Raw genomic sequence first — 19,527 nt, 5'->3', positions numbered from 1 at the left:
GCCACACCTTCCCCTGCAGAGCAGCCAGCCTGGAACACACAGGGGCCAGAGGGTTGGTCAGAGCCACATGGTGGAAACTCCAGCAGAGGGTTTTTTAAAATAGGTTGCACTTCATTCTTGCTGAGCGAGTGCACGTTTGTGTGTCTGTGTGTGTGTGTGTGTGTGTGTGTGTGTGTGTGTGTGTATGCAGCGCCCCTGGGTCTGTGTTTTTATTGTACTTTCCAGCTGGCTTCCAGCTGCACCGCCAGTTCCGGGGAGGGCCCTGGGCCAGCGGCTGTCCGCCCCGCCTCCTTTATAAAGTCCTGGCCTCGGGACAGCCCGCACAGCTGCCCAGCCTGGGCTGACGGGACAGCCCTGACCGACTCACTCTTTCCCCTGCCGCTCCTGCCGGCAGCTCAGCTCGAACCATGGGAGGCCGCGTCTTTCTCGGTAAGTACTTTGGGTCCCCGCTGGGGGGTGGGGAAGAAGCTCCAGCGGGACCCCTTGGATGCGTCTGAGAAACGGGAGGCGCCGCTGGTGGCTGTGGGGCCGGCGATGGAGGAAGCCACATGGTCAAGCAGGCACTCAAGGGCACACGGCGAGAGGGGCTGGTGGTGCTTGGGCACCCCCACACCCCGGCAGGAACTCCAGGGTGCTCTCGGAGCCTGCTACCCTGCCCGGAGGGATCCCCAAGCTTTCTACTGGAGCCAGTTTGGCATCTGTTCCCTAAGAGGGGAAACTGAGGCACGGGGGAAGGAAAGGGGCAAAAAGTGAGTGCTGGGACACCAGAGCCACTGCTCTTAATATAGCGCATAGAAAGACATGGGCGGGGAGCGGGGAAAATAGAGGCCAGGACTTCTCCACTGCAGGGTACCCCCAGCTTCTCCCTCTCTTTCTCTCTCTCTGTCTCTCTTTCATTCTCTCTATCTCTCTAATCTCTGTTTTCTCTCTACCTCTGCCTCTTTGTCTCTCTCTCTCTGGTGAACAACAAGGAGATCCCTAGGTCTCCATCTCTAAAGCCCCTGGTGACCTGAGGAGGGTCCCCCAGGACATGCCTTGGGAAGGGGAACTCCCTGAGCGCTGGGAACCGCAGCTCCACAAGCAACCCAACAGGCGGCCACAGCGTTTTCCTGTGGGAGGGGCGCCCGGGGTGAAATATCACCACTGGGTTTCAGGACGGGCTGCCAGGGCTGGCGGCGGTTGTGGTGTGTGTGCACCTGTATCCCTGAGGAAGCATGCGGGTCCAGGGCATCTTAGAGCCTGGGGGATCCAGCGCCATCATTTTTTTTTTTTTTCCCCCTGAGACGGAGTCTTGCTCTGTCGCCCAGGCTGGAGTGCAGTGGTGCGATCTCAGCTTGCTGCAACCTCCGCCTCCTGGGTTCAAGCGATTCTCCTGCCTCAATCTCCCAAGTAGTTGGGTAGCAGGAGTCCGGCACCACGCCCAGCTAATGTTTTGTATTTTTAGTAGAGACCGGGTTTCACCATATTGGGCAGGCTAGTCTCGAACTCCCGACCTCAGGTGATCTGCCCACCTGGGCCTGCCAAACTGCTGGGATTACAGGCCTGAGCCACCATGCCTGCCCATGCCTTCATTTTTACCTGAAGAAATGAAGATGGCAGTAAATGCTCAGGCACACCAGACACCCTCCAAGTCAGAAGAGCGGCAGCTGGAGCTGAGACCCCCACCAGGCTCATGGCCCTTTCCTACTCCTCAGTTCCTTAAACCCCACCCCCAAGCCAAGCTAGGGAGGCTGAGGCAGGAGGATCGCTTGAGGCCAGGAGTTCAAGATCAGCCTGGGCAACAGAGCAAGACTCTGTCTCTAAAATAATTTTTTTAATTATTTTTAATTTTTTTGGCCAGGTGTGATGGCTCATGCCTGTAATCGCAGCACTTTGAGAGGCCTAGGCGGGCAGATCACCTGAGGTTAGGAGTTCAAGACCAGCCTGGCCAACATGGTGAAACCCCATCTCTACTTAAAAAATACAAAAATTAGCTGGGTGTGGTGGCTCATGCCTGTAGTCCCAGCTACTCAGGAGGCTGAGGCAGGAGAACCACTTGAACCCAGGAGGTGGAGGTTGCAGTGAGCCAAAATTGCACCACTGCATTCCAGCCTGGGCAACAAAGGGAGACTCCGTCTCAAAAAAATAATAAATAATAAAAATAAATAAATTATTTTAAAATTTTTGAGCTGGGAGCCGTGGCCCACACCTGTAATCCTAGCACTTTGGGAGGCCAAAGCCGGCAGTTCACCTGAGGTCAGGAGTTCAAGACCAGCCTGACCAATATGGTGAAACCCCATCTCTGCTAAAAATACAAAAAATTAGCCAGGCGTGGTGGTAGGTGCCTGTAGTCCCAGCTATTTGGGAGGTTGAGGCAGGAGAATTGCTTGAACCCAGGAGGTAGAGATTGCAATTAGCCGAGATCGCACCATTGCACTTCAGCCTGGGTGACAGAGCAAGACTCTGTCTCAAAAAAAAGAAAGAAAGAAAGAAAATTTAAAATATGGCGGTGCACACCTGTGGTCCCAGCTACTCGGGAGGGTGAGGCAGGGGGATCGCTTGAGCCTAGGAGCTGGAGGCTGCAGTGAGCTATAATCGTATCACTGCACCCCAGCCTGGGTGACCGAGCGAGACCCTGTGTCAAACAAAACAAAACAAAACCCACCCCCATGAGGACAGGGTGACAGACTCTCTGGCTTTGAGCATCCGAGTGGGATGTGACATCTGCTCAGTCTGTTTGAACGACAGGCGGGATCTGAGCCTGAGAGGGGTCAGCATCCTCCTCCCACAAAATGCATCGCCCTTACGCCCCCTTTCCCACCCTGGGATTCCCTCTGACCCCCTTTCCTTTCTCTATTGCAGCATTCTGTGTCTGGCTGACGCTGCCGAGAGCTGAAACCCAGGACTCCAGGGGTGAGTCTGCTGGGGAGCAGAAAGCACAGTCCACAGCCAGAGCCTGGGGAGGGTCCTGGACCCCCGCCCAGCCCCCTTCAGCCCAGGGAAAGAGAGGCCTCCCCGCACGGGAAACTCAGCGCCCTGCCCCATCTCCCCCAGTGCCCCCTTTTTGTGTATCCCCTTGCCCCTCACCTTCTGACCGTGCTCCCTGCTCTTGCAGGCTGTGCCCGGTGGTGCCCTCAGAACTCCTCGTGTGTCAATGCCACCGCCTGTCGCTGCAATCCAGGGTTCAGCTCTTTTTCTGAGATCATCACCACCCCCACGGAGACTTGTGACGGTACAGAGGCTTAAGGGCAGTGCAGGGGACATCCGCGATTATGAGGCATTGCCCAGTGCCAGTAGGGGACAGAGGTTGTTGTGAGGCCACAGCCTTACCTTCCAGACTATCATCATGGCCAGAGAAAAGAGAAAGAGGGCAGGCGTGGTGGCTCACACCTGTAATCCCAGCACTTTGGGAGGCCAAGGTAGGTGGATCACCTGAGGTCAGGAGTTCGAGACCACCCTGGCCAACGTGGTGAAACCCCATCTCTATACTAAAAACAAACAAAAAAAATAGCCAGGTGTGGTGGTGGTCCCCTGTAATCCCAGCTACTCGGAAGGCTGAGGCAGGAGAATCGTTTGAACCTGGGAGATGGAGGTTGCGGTGAGCTGAGATCACACCATTGCACTCCAGCCTGGGCGACAAGAGCGAGACTCCATCTCAAAAAAAAAAAAAAAAAAAGACAGAAAGAGAGAAGGAGAGAAAGAAAAGAGAAGAAAAGAAAAAGAGAGAGAGGGAGGGAGGGAGGGGGGAAGGAAGGAAGGAAGGAGAAAGGAAAAAATATGAAGGGGGAGAAGTAAGAAGTGAATAGGCATGGCTTCCTGGAGAGAGAGAAGCTGGGTGCTCAGGAATCTGGAGTCTGTGCCTCAGTTTACCCTTAAGACTGGGAAGGGGGTACATTCTGGCCATGGGTTTTTTTTTTTGTTTTTTTTTTTGAGATGGAGTCTCACTCTGTTGCCCAGGCTGGAGAGTGCAGTGGCCCGATCTCCGCTCACTGCAACCTCTATCTCCCAGGTTCAAGCGATTCTCCTGCCTCAGCCTCCCGAGTAGCTGGGATTACAGGCATACACCACCACACCCGGCTAGTTTTTGTATTTTTAGTACAGATGGGGTTTTGCCATGTTGGCCAGGCTGGTCTCGAACTCCCAACTGCTGGTGATCTGCCAGTCTCGGCCTCCCAAAGTGCTGGGATTACAGGTGTGAGCCACTGCAGCCGGCTGCCGTGGGGTTTAAAATTCTACAGAAAGACTGGGGATGGGGATGTGGAGCTTCCTATCCATCCTACACCTCAGCACGGTTCACTGTGTCCAAATCTAGGATGCCAGCTAGAGAACTGAGATCAAGTGTGGTCTTCAGGAATGACCTGCTCCAGCTGCAGCACAGCCTGTGCAGTGCAACTTGAGATTCTTTCCAAAAGATACTAAGCAGCAGGCCCCATGTTGGGGAGTTAGGACAGGGGTCTCTGCCCTGATGGAACTCACATCTTTGGGAGGTGACCCCCTGTCCTGTTGTGTTCCAGACATCAACGAGTGTGCAACACCTTCGAAAGTGTCATTCGGAAAATTCTCAGACTGCAGGAACGCAGAGGGGAGCTACCACTGCGTGTGCAGGCCGGGGTATGAGCTTGCTTCTGGGGCAAAAACATTCAAGAATGAGAGCGAGAACACGTGTCAAGGTAAGAACCACCCCACATCCTCCATCACCACTGTCCATGAGGTTTGGGGTCACCAGAGCTGTTTCTGCAGCATCCAGGGAGCAGGTACCCAAGTATAGGTTCAGTTCCTGGAGTCTGAGATGAGACAGGTGTGCATGTACCTGTTTCACCAGCCCAGAGAGGCAGCGTGGTGTGAGGGCCAAGGGAAAACTCTGGGACCAGCTACCTGGGCCCAAATCCTGGCTTTGCCACCTGTTACCTAAATGATATTACCAACATCACTACTGCTCTTAGAGCCTTGGTTTACCCATTTATAAAATGAGGATGATAATAATGGTGCCTACTCCTATGCCTTCTAGGAGGATCAAGGAAAGAATAGGTGCTTCTAACAGAGCCCAGCACACAGCAGGTGCTACAGTCATCTTCATTCTTTCAATATTATTATGCACTGTAATCCCAGCACTTTGGGAGGCTGAGGCAGGTGGATCACGGGGTCAGGAGATCGAGACTATCCTGGCCAACATGGTGAAACCCTGTCTCTATTAAAAGTACGAAAATTAGCCAGGTGCAGTGGTGGGTGCCTGTAATCCCAGCTACTCAGGAGGCTGAGGCAAGAGAATCACTTGAACCAGGGAGTCGGAGGTTTCAGTGAGCCGAGATCATGCCACTGCACTCCAGCCTGGCGACAGTGCAAGACTCCATCTAAAATAAATAAATAAATAAGCGATGGATGCCTTTTAGGAGTTGTTCAGACAAGCTGGGCTCCTGTGGGGCCACACTCCTGGCTGGCACTCAGAAGAAATCTATTTCGACACAGCCTGCTTCATCCCTTGACATGGGATGTTGTTGTTGTTGTTGTTGTTGTGACGGAGTCTCACTCTCGCCCAGGCTGGAGTGCAGTGGCATGATCTCGGCTCACTGCAAGCTCCGCCTCCCAGGTTCATGCCATTCTCCCGCCTCAGCCTCCCAAGTAGCTGGGACTACAGGCACCCACTACAGTGCCCGGCTAATTTTTTTGTATTTTTAGTAGAGACAGGATTTCACCATGTTAGCCAGGATGGTCTCGATCTCCTGACCTCATGTGATCTGCCCACCTCAGCCTCCCAAAATGCTGGGATTACAGGCATGAGCCACCGCGCCCAGTCTTATCCCACACTGCGGCTCCAGCCCAGGAGAAGCCAGGCCCCCATGCATCACTCCGCTTTGCCTTCTTTCCAGTGGGAACTAGTTGGGTGGGGGAGGGAGCTTCAGGCATCTGCAAGGCCAGAAGGGAACCAGTAGCAGGTGGGCAGAGAAGACAGTACACAGAGTGGGAAGGGAAGGTGAGGAAAGGCAGGAAGTGAAGAGGCTGAGGCTGAGCCAAGGGTCCCAGGGGACATTAAGGGGGTTCAGCAGACCTGCCCTGCTGTAAAGAGAAAAAGTGGCAGTGCTCCTGGTCCCAGCCCTGTCCCTCCTGTCCTCCCTGCAGGCAGTAGAGCCTCCCTGGTGGGAGGAAAGTGAGGACAGAGCAGAGGTGTACGTTCTGAGGACATGCAGCTGCATAGAGCCCAGCAGGGGCGCTCCATATATAGTGCTGCTAGTTCACAGGGGTCCCCTGTGAACAGATGTTACGTTGCATGCACATGTCTTGACCAAAGGACAGAGCCTTCCTGTGAATTAGAAAAAGGACTCTCCAGGCCAGACATGGTGGCTCACGCCTATAATCCCAGCACTTTGGGAGGCTGAGGCGGGTGGATCACCTGTGGTCAGGAGTTCGAGACCAGCCTGACAAACATAGTGAAACCCCGTCTCTACTAAAAAATACAAAAGTTATCCGGGCATGGTGGTGGGCGCCTGTAATCCCAGTTACTCAGGAGGCTGAGGCAAGAGAATCACCTGAACCCAGAGGCAGAGGTTGCAGTGGGCCAGGATCTCACTATTGCACTCCAGCCTGGGCGACAGAGCAAGACTCTGTCTCAAAAAAAAAAAAAAAAAAAAGAAAAGAGAAAGAAAAAGAGAAACAGAAAGGCCTCTCCTCTCCAGGTAGACACAGCGCCATTTGGGGAATGGAGAGGTTTTCAGCCTCTGCTCACCCTCTTGGCTGGGTATCCATATGTAGTCAGCAACCTACACAACTGTACATGGTGATCGTGGGTCCTTCTCAGTGAGAGCCTCTGTTTTAGTCCATTTTGTGTTGCTATAAAGGAATACATGAGGCTGGATCAGGTATAAAGAAAAGAAGCTTATTTGGCTCATGGTTCTGCAGGCCATATAAGACACATGGCTCCAGCATCTGCTTCTGGCGAGGGCCTTAGGGAGCTTCCACTCTTGGCAGAAGGGAAAGGGAAGCTGGCATCCCATGGCAAGAGGAAGGAAGCAAGAGAGAAGGGAGGCGATACCAGGCTTTTTCCAACAAGTAGTTTTCATGGGAACTAACAAGGCGAGAGCTCACTCATGACCCAAAGACAGCACCGAGATGTTCACGAGGGATCTGCACTCAGAACCCAAACACCTCCCACGAGGCTCCATCTCCAACACTGGGGATCACATTTCAACATGAGATTTGGAGGGGACAAATATCCAAACTGTATCACCACATGCACAGGTGGTGTTTGTAATTATTGAGGAGGTGTGTTGCCATGTTAGAAACAGGCCAGCACTGGCCGGGCGCAGTGGCTCATGCCTGTAATCCCAGCACTTTGGGAGGCCGAGGTGAGTGGATCACAAGGTCAGGAGATCGAGACCATCCTGGCTAACATGGTGAAACCCCGTCTCTACTAAAAATACAAAAAAATTAGCTGGGCGTGGTGGCGGGTGCCTGTAGTCCCAGCTACTCGGAGACTGAGGCAGGAGAATGGCGTGAACCCGGGAGGCGGAGCTTGCAGTAAGCCGAGATGGCACCACGGCACTCCGGCCTGGGCGACAGAGCAAGACTCCGTCTCCAAAAAAAAGAAGAGGAGAGGAGAGGAGGGGAGGGGAGGGGAGGGGAGGAGAGGAGAGGAGAGGAGAGAGAAAAGAGGCCAACACTGAGAGAGGGGGCTTAGTTGGTGGATAGGCAGAGACACAGATGAGCAGGAATGAAGTTGGAGAGGGCTCTCATGGACCCCATCAGCACAGAACAGGCTGCTAGTTCGGAGCAGGACCTGCCCCTTGAAGCCCCAGCTCAGGGAAGGGCTCGGTGGGGCCCTGTCTGCATCCCCCTCACCCCTCAGCATTGTTTTTTTTTTTGTCTACCTGGTGTCACAGGCCTCATAGGCAGGAGACCGGGGGCCACTCCCTCAGCTCCTTGCCCCACTTACTCCAGGCATCACAGGGCCGTCCCAAACACCTGGTCACCTGTCGCTATCCAAACTTCAAGGTTCAGAACCCTCCACAGAGGGTCACCTCCAAAAGCTCAGAACATCCCCCTGCCCATCTGGCATCTTATTTGTTTGTTTTGTTTTGCTTTGCTTTGTTTTGTTTTGTTTTGTTTTGTTTTGTTTTGTTTTATTAGTAAAGATGGGGGTCTCACCATGTTGGCCAGGCTGGTCTCAAACTCCTGGCCTCAACTCCGCCCGTCTCAGCCTCCCAAAGTGCTGGGATTGCAGGCGAGAGCCACCATGTCTGACCTGGTATCTTATTTGTACAAAACAAAAAGGGGGCTGGCACTTAGGATATTTGATGAGCTCACTGCATGGTGCATTCTAGCGCAGTATCCACTCTCTCTGCTATCATCAGTGACTGCCAGGATGAGACAGTCTCCACACCAGCTCTGCTCACCTGGAACTCTCTCTGATCTGCCAGCTCATAATGGACCCAGGCACCCTGTCCAGAAATGAAGGAGGAGGGAGATTTGAAGGCAGGGCCACTGTCCCCAGTCGAACCTGCCACTGGCCAAAAACCCCACCGGGAGAAGATGCCTCATGGAGCCCTGACCTCTTTTTCTGCCACTCAGTCTCTGTCCCTTTCACTGAGCAAGACTGCTCTGACCCTTCCTGATAGTTTTGGTCCACCTGAGCGCACTGGAGGATGTTGTGGCTAAGGGTGGGCACAGTGACATTGACTCTCCAAACACACTTGGAGAGTTGAGTAAATGGAAGAGGCACTAGTGTGAACCCAATGGTAAGAGAGGTTAACATCAGGGCCATTGCTTCAAGCCCGATCCTCTCCCAGGAGGTCAACCCAGATCCCGTGGGGGTGGAACCATTCAGAAATAAGTCGTGTCCCTGGTGGAATGCCAAGAGATGAGATGACAGATACACCTCCATCTTTGCCCATCAGCACCTGTGCCCCTCTCCAGCCACTAAACCTTCACCCAGGGCCAGTCTTGCTCAGCTATGGATTCTCACTACATCCTGCCATTTCCAAGACACCTTCCTGAGGATCAAAAAAAGGCACCTTCATAGCCCTGGGGCAACCCAGCTGTACGTCGGCCCCCACTGTCCACCCTGGCCTGGGACCCACTGTCCAGGTAGCCTTGACCTGTGCAGCACCAGCCTTATGCTCCCCTGGGGACTGGCTCAGGGACCAGTCTTGGTCCATGTGCCTGGAGCTGGGCTCTCAGAGCTAGTGTGGATGGGAGAGCACCATCCTGCTAGGGCCACCGGGATTCTGATAACTCAGCCAGTGAGCAGCTGTCCTGGGGAAATCAAGCCCACCAGAAGCAGATGCTGGAGTCATGCATCTTACACAGCCTGCAGAACCATGAGCCAAATAAACCTCTTTTCTTGCAATACAAAATGGATAAACCAGAGGGTTCTCACTGAGAAGGACCCATGACCACCATGTACAGTTGTGCAGGTTGCTGACTGCATGTGGATGCCCAGCCAAGAGGGTGAGCAGAAGCTGAAAACCTGCCTACTCGCCATTCCTCAAATACGACTGTGACTACTTGAAGAGGAGAGGCCTTTTTCTAATTCACAGGAAGGCTCTGTCCTTTGGCCCAGGACTGCCACTGGGAACCAAGACAGGTCCTACCTGGGCAAGCAGCATGCCGCCTGCACTTGGTCCCAAGAAAATCCCACCCTGACCTTTGTCCTGAATCCTCAGGCTGGGACACAGGTGGCTGCGACATCCCTGCCCCAGCTGGGAGCTGCCCAGGGAGGCAGGGGAGAGGGAGAGGACTCGGATGCTTCCAGCCACATCTGGATAACAGAAGGCCTGGGCCAACATGCTCACCATGGGACGCCTCTGTGTGGATTAAAAAAGGGAGGAGATGGCCAGGCGTGGTGACTCATGCCTGCAATCCCAGCACTTTGGGAGGCCGAGGTGGGCTGATCATGAGGTCAGGAGATCAAGACCATCCTGGCTAACACGGTGAAACCCCGTCTAAAACTAAAAATACAAAACAATAGCCGGGCATGGTGGCGGGCACCTGTAGTCCCAGCTATTCAGGAGGCTGGGGCAGGAGAATGGCATGAACCCGGGAGGTGGAGGTTGCAGTGAGTTGAGATCACGCAATTGCACCACAGCCTGGGCAACAGAGTGAGACTCCGTCTCAAAAAAAAAAAAAGAAGGAAAGAAAGAAAAGAAAAGGGAGCAGACAGTGGTACCTTCCAGATGCTTCCATGCCAGGAAATGTGGCAGACCCTCAGCCCCGAAAGCTGCTCACAGCTACAGGCATCCTTCACCCTCTCCTTCCTCTTGCAGATGTGGACGAATGTCAGCAGAACCCAAGGCTCTGTAAAAGCTACGGCACCTGTGTCAACAGCCTCGGCAGCTACACGTGCCAGTGCCTACCTGGCTTCAGGCTCAAACCTGAGGACCCGAAGCTCTGCACAGGTAGAGGCCCCAGGAAGATGCTGTGAGGCTGGATGGGAGCTGGGGATGGAGCCCAGGCAGGTTCTGCAAAGCAGCCGAGGAGGAGGGAGAAGATCCCCAGGTTCCCACAAGGTCAAGGACCTGCTAAGCCCCTGCCTAAGGATTCACCTCCCACAAAGGTCCCGCCACACGGCAGGGAGGCAGCAGGGCCTTCGGAGCTTGGAGTGCCCTTGTGGGCCCCCAGACCTCACCCCTTCCTCATCTGTCACGTGTGAGTGGAAGAAGATGTCACTTCCAGTTCTAAGAAGGGGAACCTCCACCATAGTGAGGGAGGGAGCAGATGAGAGAGATTTTAGTCAGAAAGTCCAGCTCCCATGACTCAGTTTCCCTTTTGGTTTCACATCCTATAAACTGGGGACCATGGTCCCTGCTGTGCCCATCTGGTAGGAAGACCATCATAAGATGCTTTGAAGGTGAAGTTGAAGGTCACCAAGTGGTGGCACGTGCAATAATGGTTTTCCGTCTGAGGCAATGAAAAGATAGGGAAGTGGGTGCAGTGAGTGGAGAGCAGGCCCGAGCTGGTCAGGGACAGGGTTTGACCATCTGGCTTTGTCCTCAGATGTGAATGAATGCACCTCTGGACAAAACCCGTGCCACAGCTCCACCCACTGCCTCAACAACATGGGCAGCTATCAGTGCCGCTGCCGCCCGGGCTGGCAACCGATTCCAGGGTCCCCCAATGGACCAAACAATACCATCTGTGAAGGTCGAGAGCTCAGATCCCACTTTCCCAGGCACCCACAAACATCTGATCACATGTTCAACGGCACCCACACAAACCAAGCAGAATGAGCGCTGGAGGCGCCCGGCTGTGCCAGGCGTTCATTCTTCTGAGGCTAGATGAGAAAAGAGCAGGGGTCCTCCGGAAGGAGCTGGGGTACTGAGTGGGGAGCCTCAGGGAGACCCCAGGCAACAGCTGATGATTCACTGGGAGGAAGGCGTTTCACTATATTCATAACCTGCACATCTGCACGGGGCCCACCTGCTGTGCCCAGGCCTCACCACGCTTCCATAACCCAGCGTCCACCTCTCCAAGGGGCCACTAATGCTGGGAAGAACAAGCTGGGGGCACAGACAGGAGACAGGACCCTCTCCAGGCTGGGGCAGGGCCTGACCCCCTTCTTCCTGTCCTCAGATGTGGACGAGTGCAGCTCTGGGCAGCATCAGTGTGACAGCTCCACCGTCTGCTTCAACATCGTGGGTTCATACAGCTGCCGCTGCCGCCCAGGCTGGAAGCCCAAACATGGAATCCTGAATAACCAAAAGGACACTGTCTGTGAAGGTATGACCTGACCCTAGAAGCTCCCCACCCCCAACACACACACTGACACGCTCCCGCCTAATGAGCCGCTTGTCTTGTTCCCTACAGATATGACTTTCTCTACCTGGACCCTGCCCCCTGGAGTCCACAGCCAAGTGAGTGGCCCCCACAGGGACCAGGAAGCAGGAACTCCATCCACACAGCTTGTTGTATGCACCCTTTGCCCTGAGCTCCCCATTCACCTGAGGACTCCCTAACCCCCTCTTTTGTCCTCTCCCAAGAGCCTCTCCCGCTTCTTTGATAAAGTCCAGGATCTGGGCAGGGACTACAAGCCAGGCTTGGCCAATAGCTCCATCCAGGTAAGGGCAGGACCCAGGGCAAAGGGGCGGGGGAGGAAGGTGGCTGCATACCACAGAGGCCTGGGGCAGTTTGGGTCTGGGAGGGGACAGGCCCCAATGCAGTGGGTGCTGGTCTGACTCCTGGCATCTTTCAGGGCTGGTGGAAGCTATTGGACACCAAAGTGCACTTAATATCTTTCTTCTTGCTTTCCCTGGACTTTGGGTTTAGGTCAGCGTTGATATTGCAGAGAAGTATTGGCCTCTGAGGGGCCATAACCAGGGTCAAGGATCACCTAGGGAATCCCATCCAATGTCTTTTTTTTTTTTTTTTAGACAGAGTCTCACTCTGTCGCCAGTCCAGAGTTTAGTGGCCCGATCTCAGCTCACTGCAATCTCTGCCTCCCGGGTTCAAGCAATTCTCCTCCCTCAGCCCTCTGAGTAGCTAGGATTACAGGCGCACACCACCACGCCCGGCTGATTTTTGTATTTTTAGTAGAGACGGGGTTTCACCATGTTGGCCAGGATGGTCTCGATCTCACCTTGTGACCCACCCACATCGGCCTCCCAGAGTGCTGGAATTACAGGCGTGAGCCACTGTGCCCAGCCGCCAATGCCATCTTTATCCCCCAGATAGACAGTCTCTAGGATCTGTTCCCTGGGGCTGAGCGGTTAGAGTCTTCATGCAGGCCCTCTGGCCCCATGGCTCACTAGGTCTGTGTCCACATCCCTCCAGAGCATCTTACAGGAGCTGGATGAGCTGCTGGAGGCCCCCGGGGACCTGGAGACCCTGCCCCACTTACAGCAGCACTGTGTGGCCAGTCACCTGCTGGATGGCGTAGAGGATGTCCTCAGAGGCCTGAGCAAGACCCTTCCCGATGGGCTCTTGAACTTCAGTTATCCTGCAGGCACAGGTACATCCCTGGGTCTGCCCCAGACTCCAGCTCTGCATGTTTTCTGTCTCCTCCCTTTCCCAGTCCCACCAGAGCCAAGTGACCACACCTGTATATCAGTGTTACTCTCATCGACAAACTAAAATAAAAGATTAAAAAGAAATACATACCAGTCTGGGTAAGACGGCAATACTCAATCTCTACAAAAAAAAAAAATCTTTTAAATTAGACAGATGTGATGGCACACCGGTGGTCCCAGCTAGTTGGGAGGCTGAGGTGAAAGGATCGCTTGAGCCCAGGAGGTTGAGTCTGCAGTGAACTATGATTGCATCACTGTACTCCAGCCTGGTTTACAGGGCAAGACCTCATCTCAAAAAAGAGAAGACGAAGAGGAGGAGAAGGAGGAGGAGAAGGAAGAGGAGGAGGAGGAGGGGAAGAGGAGGAGGAGGATAAAGAGGAAGAAAGAGAAGAAGAAAAAGGAGGAAGAGGGCAGGAGGGGGAGGACAGGAGCAGGACAGGAGGAGAGGAGGGGAGGAGGAAGAGGAGGAAAGAGGAGGGGAGGAGGAGGACAGGAGGAGGAGGAGAGAAGGAGGAGAGAAGGAGGATGAGAGGAGGAAGAGGAGGAATGGAGAAAGAGAGGAGGAGGAGGAGAGGAGGAGGATAGGAGGAGGAGGAGAGGAGGAGGATAGGAGGAGGAGGAGAGAAGGAGGAGAGGAGGAGGAGAAGGAGGAGGAGAAGGAGGAGAGGAGGAGGAGGAGTGGAGGAGGAGAGGAGGAAGAGGGAAGGAGAAGAGGAGGGGGAGGAGACAAGGAGGAGGAGAGGAGGAGGAGGAGGGGGGAGGAGGAAGAGGAGTGGAGGAGGAGAGGAGGGGAAGGAGAGGAGGAGGAGGAGAGGAGGAAGAGGGAAGGAGGAGGGGAGGAGGAGGAGACAAGGAGGAGGAGAGGAGGAGGCAGAGGAGAGGAGAAGGAGGACAGGATGAGGAGAGGAGGAAGAGAGGAGGAGAGGAGGAGGAAGAGAGGAAGAGAGGAGGAGGAGAAGAGAAGGAGAGGAGGAGGAGATGGGAGGAGGAGAGGGGGAGGAGGAGAGGGGAAGGAGATGGGAGGAGGAGAGTGGGAGGAAGAGAGGGGAAGGAGGAGGGGGGAGGAGGAGAGCAGGAGATGGAGTGGAGGAGGAGGAGAGGAGGAGGAGAGGAAGAGGAGGAGAAGAGGAGAAGGAGAGGAGGAGGAGAGGAGGAGAAGGGGGAGGAGGAAAGGGGGAGGAGGACGAGAGGAGCAGGAGGACGAGAGGAGCAGGAAGAGGAGAGGAGAAGGGAGGAAGAGGACAGGAGGAGTAGGAAAGGAGGAAGAGAGGAGGAGGAGAGGAAAAGAAGAGGAGGAGGAGGAGAGGAGGAAGAGAGGAGGAGAGGAAGAGGAGAGGAAGAGGAGGAGAGGAGGAGGAGGGGGAGGAGAGGAGGAGGAGGGGGAGGAGAGGAGGAGGAGAGGAGGAGGAGGGTAGGAAGAGGAGGAGAGAAGGAGGAAGAGGAGAAGAGGAGGAGAGGAAGAGGAGAGGAGGAGGAGGACAGGTGGAGGAGGAGGAGAGGAGTAGGTGGAGGAGGAGGAGGAGAAGGAGAGGAGGAGACGGAGGAGGAGAGGAGAAGGAGGAGGAGAGGAGGAGGAGCTGAGGAGGAGGAGGAGAGGAGGAGGAGAGGAGGAGAAGGAGAGGAGGAGAAGGAGGAGGAGAGGAGGAGAGGAGGAGGAGAGGAGAAGGAGGAGGAGAGAAGTAGGAGGAGGAGAGGAGGAGAGAAGGAGGAGAGGAGGAGGAGATGAGGAGAGGAGGAGATGGAGAGGAGGAGGAGAGGACGAGGAGAGGAGGAGAGGAGGACGAGTAGGAGAGGAGGAGAAGGAGAGGAGGAAGAGGAGCAGAAGAGGAGGAGAGGAGGACAGGAGGAGGAGATGAGGAGGAGGTGGACAAGAGGAGGAGGAGGGGAGGAGGAGGGGAGGAGGAGGGGAGGAGGAGGAGGGGAGGAGGAGAGGATGAGGAGGAAGAGGAGAGGATGAGTGGAGGAGGAGTAGGAGTGGAGGAGGAGAGGACCAGGAGAGGAGGAGAGGAGGAAAAGCAGGAGAGGAGGAGGAGAGGAGGAAGAGGAGCAGAAGAGGAGGAGGAGAGGAGGAGGAGGTGGACAAGAGGAGAAGGAGGAGAGGAGAAGGAGGAGGAGAGGAGGAGGAGAGGAGGCTGAGGATAGGAGGAGGCGGAGGAAGATAGGAGGAGAAGAGGAGGAGGAGAGGAGAAAGCAGAGGAGAGGAGGAGGAGCACAGGAGGAGGAGGACAGGAGTAGAGGAAGAAGGAAGAATAGAAAGAAGGAAAGGAAAGGAAAAAGAAATGCATAAATAACATGCATTTTCATTGTAATATGAATTATCAGCAGTAAATAATTATGATGAAGAATTTAAAATAGCAAAATAGAAACCACTTCAAAAGAGAACAATTTATTTAATTTGGAATACTATAAATTAATATCATTTGATCTATAAGTATGATTTATTTTTTGTTTGTTTGTTTTTGTTTGTTTTGTTTGGTTTTGTTTTTTTGAGACGGAGTCTCACTCTGTCGCCCAGGCTGAAATGCAGTGGTGTGATCTCGGCTCACTGCAAGCTCCACCTTCCTGGTTCATGCCATTCTCCTGTATCAGCCTCCCAAGTAGCTGGGACTACAGGTGCCCACCACCACGCCCAGCTAATTTTTTGTATTTTTAGTAGAGATGAGGTTGCACCGTGTTAGCCAGGATGGTCTCTCGATCTCCTGACCTTGTGCGTGATCTGCTTGCCTCGGCTTCCCAAAGTGCTGGGATTACAGGCATGAGCCACCACGCCCGTCCTGCATAATAATTTTTAAAGCATGAATATGCATATAGCATTAATTTTATTGAGATAAAATTCACATAACATCAAGTTCACCACTTTAAAGTGTCTGTTTCATGTGAGGCGTGCCTGTAATGCCAGGAGCTCACGCCTGTAATCCTAGCACTTTGGGAGGCTGAAATGGGTGGATCACTTGAGGTCAGGAGTTCAAATCCAGCCTGGACAACATAGTGAAACCCCATCTCTACTGCAAATACAAAAATTAGCCAGGCGTGGTGGCGCACACCTGTAATCCTAGCTACTCAAGAGGCTGAGGCAGGAGAATCACTTGAGCCTGGGAGTCAGAGTTTGCAGTGAGCCGAGTTTGCACCACTGCACTCCAGCCTATGTGAGACAGAGTGCCACTCCATCTCAAACAAAAAAATTAAAATTAAAAATAAAAATAAAATAAGAAAAAAATTTAAAAGTGTGTGTTTCAGTAGGATCTAGTATATTCGGAAAGTTATAAAACCGTCACCTGTATTTCTAAAATGCTTGCATCAGCCCAAAAGTCAACACTGCACATGGTAAGCAACCATTCCTCATTCCTCCCTTCCTCCAACCCCTGGCAGCCACTAATCTGCTTTCTGTTTCCATGGATTTTCCTAATCAGGATATCTCACATAAATGGAATCATACAATATGTGACCATCTAGTCTAGCTCCTTTCACCTAGCATAATGGTTTTGAGGTTCATGCATGCCATAGCATTTATCAATATTTCATTCCTTTTCATGGCTGAATACTATTCTATTGTATGAATACATCACATTTTTTTTTTATCCATCCATCCATTGATGGACATTTGGGTTATTTCCACCTTTTGGCTGTTGACAAAAAGAGTCAAAACTCTGTAAAATCTTTGAAGAGATTTATTGTGAGCTAAATATGAATGTATGACTGACCATGGCCCATGACACAGCCCTCAGGAGCCCCTGAGAATATATGCCCAAGTGAAGTGGTGTTGTTGTCTGGGGTAATACCCGAGGTTCATTGTCTCATACCAAGAAAATTAAGGACACGGACACGCACCAGGAGTGAGTTTATGAATGGAGGTTTAATAGGAAAAAAAGAGAACAACTCTCTCTCTTGTGAGAGAAAGGAATGCCCAAAAGGGACTTCCCACCCGTGCCAGAGTGCACCGGATTTTATAGACAAGCTTGAGGAGGCAGTGTCTGATTTACATAGGGCCCAAAGATTGGTTGGACCAGGTGTAACGTTTACATAAGGTGCAGGGAAGCTGGCTGCCCCACCCTAATCTTATTATGCAAATGGAGTCTTTGCCTGCTCCTTACTGTACACGTGATTGGCAAAGAGATGGGAAGATGGAGCTACCATTTTCAACATGCCTAGTCCCAGGTGGCCTTTTCCTATCGGCACAGCTGCCAGCATTCACCTGTGTAGGCTTCCAGCTTGCTTGCCTATGTCTGCAGCTCGATTTTACAGGCTGCTCTTTGTTAGAAAAAAAAAAATGATATAGGAGCTGATTTTCATTAAAAGGAAAGACTTACCCAGGACTTCCTTACCCACACTCTCTGCCTAAATAATTCCTTTTTAACTTCTATATCACAAGGTGGTCATGGCACAGCTTGTTGTTGTTGTTGTTGTTTTCTTTTGGAGACAGAGTCTCGCTCTGTCAACCAGGCTGGAGTGCAGTGGTGAGGTCTTGGCTCACTGTAGACTCCACCTCCCAGGTTCAAGGGATTCTCCTGCCTCAGCCTCCCAAGTAGCTGGGACTACAGGCGCCCACCACCACGCCCGGCTAATTATTTTGTGTGTTTTCAGTAGAGACAGGGTTTCATCATGTTAACCAGGATGGTCTTGATGTCCTGACCTTGTGATCCACCTGCCTCGGCCTCCCAAAGTGCTGGGATTACAGGCGTGAGACACCACGCCTGGCCCCACAGCTCGGTTTTATACATTTTAGGTGGGCATGAGACATCAATCAAACATGTTTGAACCTGGGAGGCGGAGCTTGCAGTGAGCCGAGATCGTGCCACTGCACTCCAGCCTGGGCGACAGAGCGAGACTCCGTCTAAAAAAAAAAAATATATATATATATATATATAAAATTTATACTTTTTGTGTAACTGTATGTCTGTACGTGTTAACTCACCTCTCTTCATCCCAGTGATACAGGAGTGAAAAAGAAATTAGGCAGTTAGCAAGGGTCAGAGAGTCCTCAGTAAGGTTTCCCTTTTAATAAAAATCAGCCCCCAAATCATTTCTTTTCTAACAACGAGCAGCGTGAAAATTCGAGCTACAGACATAGAAAAGCAAGCTGGAAGCTTGTACGGGTGAATGCCAGCAGCTGTGCCAATAGAAAAAGGTTACCTGAGGGCCCGGCATGTTCAACATGGGGGCTCCCTCTTCCCTTATCTTTGTCAACCACATGTACAGTACAGAAGCAGGCAATATGGAGCCAGCCAGGTAGAGAATCTATTTGCATAATAAAAGATTAGGCTGGGGCAGCCAGCTTCTTCACGCTGTATATAAATGGCTCACCTGTTGGGACCAATCTTTGAGCCTTATATTAATCGGACACCGCCTACCCAAGCTCATCTATAAGACTTCGTGCATTTCACCACGCAACCGGAAGACCCACTTGGGAGCCCCTGTCCTTCTGCAGGAGAGGGAGCTATTCTCTTTTTCTTTTCTTTTTTTTTTTTTTTTTTTTTTTTTTTGAGACAGAGTCTTTTTCTGTCCCCCAGACTGCAGTGCAGCGGCGCGATCTCGGCTCACTGCAAGCTCCGCCTCCCGGGTTCATACCATTCTCCTGCCTCAGCCTCCGGAGTAGCTGGGACCACAGGCGCCCACCACCACGCCCGGCTAATTTTTTTTTTAGTAGAGACGGGGTTTCACCATGTTATCCAGGATGGTCTCGATCTCCTGACCTCGTGATCCTCCCGCCTCGGCCTCCCAAAGTGCTGAGATTACAGCCGTGAGCCACTGCGCCCGGTCAGAGCTATTCTCTTTTTCTTTCGCCTATTAAATCTCCACTCTTAAACTAACTTCTTATGTGTCCACGTCCTCAATTTCCCTGGTGTGAAACAGTGAAACCTGGGTATTTACACCGCTTCACTAGTGAGATGATACCTCATTGTGGTTTTGATTTGCCCTTCCCTAATAACCAATGATGTTTAACATCTTTTCATGTGTTTGCTCACCATTTGCATGTCATTTTTGGAGAAATGTCTATTCAAATCCTTTGCCTATTTTTAATTGTGCTGTTTGTCTTTTGTTTGTCCAGTTATAAGCATTCTTTATACATTCTGATAGTAGATCATCTGAGATAAATGATTTGCAAACTATTTTCTCCCATTCTGTAGATTGTCTTTTCATTTTCTTGTCTTTTCACTTTAATGAATAGATGTTTTAAATTTTGAAGACATTTATTTTATCTAATTTTTCTTTTGTTGCATGTGCAATTGGTGTCATATTTCAGAATTCATTGACCGGGGGCAGTGGCTCACACCTGTAATCCCAGCACTTTGGAAGGCCGAGGCGGGCAGATCACCTGAGGTCAGGAGTTCGAGACCAGCCTGGCCAACAAGGCGAAACCCTGTCCTTACTAAAACTAAAAATAAAAAAAAATTAACCAGATATGTTGGCACATGACTGTAATCCCAGCTACTCGGGAGGCTGAGGCAGGAGAATTGCTTGAACCTGGGACATGGAGGTTGCAGTGAGCTGAGATTGTGCTACTACACTCCAGCCTGGATAACAGAGCAAGACTCTGTTTCAAAAATAAAAATAA

General features: G+C 52.3%; 1 protein-coding gene across 1 annotated transcript in view; it reads left to right on the top strand.

Moving 5' to 3' along the window:
- The first annotated feature begins 322 nt into the window (after positions 1–322).
- LOC129019377 (adhesion G protein-coupled receptor E2-like) overlaps positions 323–19,527 on the top strand; it is a 33,733-nt gene continuing 14,528 nt past the window's right edge. Inside the window, 10 exon segments of the mRNA XM_063658736.1 lie at positions 323–429; positions 2,842–2,892; positions 3,095–3,211; positions 4,494–4,649; positions 10,236–10,367; positions 10,966–11,112; positions 11,542–11,688; positions 11,776–11,822; positions 11,949–12,026; positions 12,739–12,916. Of these exon segments, the coding sequence (XP_063514806.1) occupies positions 408–429; positions 2,842–2,892; positions 3,095–3,211; positions 4,494–4,649; positions 10,236–10,367; positions 10,966–11,112; positions 11,542–11,688; positions 11,776–11,822; positions 11,949–12,026; positions 12,739–12,916 (1,075 nt within the window). The 5' untranslated portion in view covers positions 323–407.

This window comes from Pongo pygmaeus, chromosome 20 (assembly GCF_028885625.2).
Source record: "Pongo pygmaeus isolate AG05252 chromosome 20, NHGRI_mPonPyg2-v2.0_pri, whole genome shotgun sequence".
NCBI lineage: Eukaryota > Metazoa > Chordata > Mammalia > Primates > Hominidae > Pongo > Pongo pygmaeus.
The sequence above is the reverse complement of the archived record's forward strand: the minus strand, read 5'-3'. Positions and strand labels throughout refer to the sequence as shown.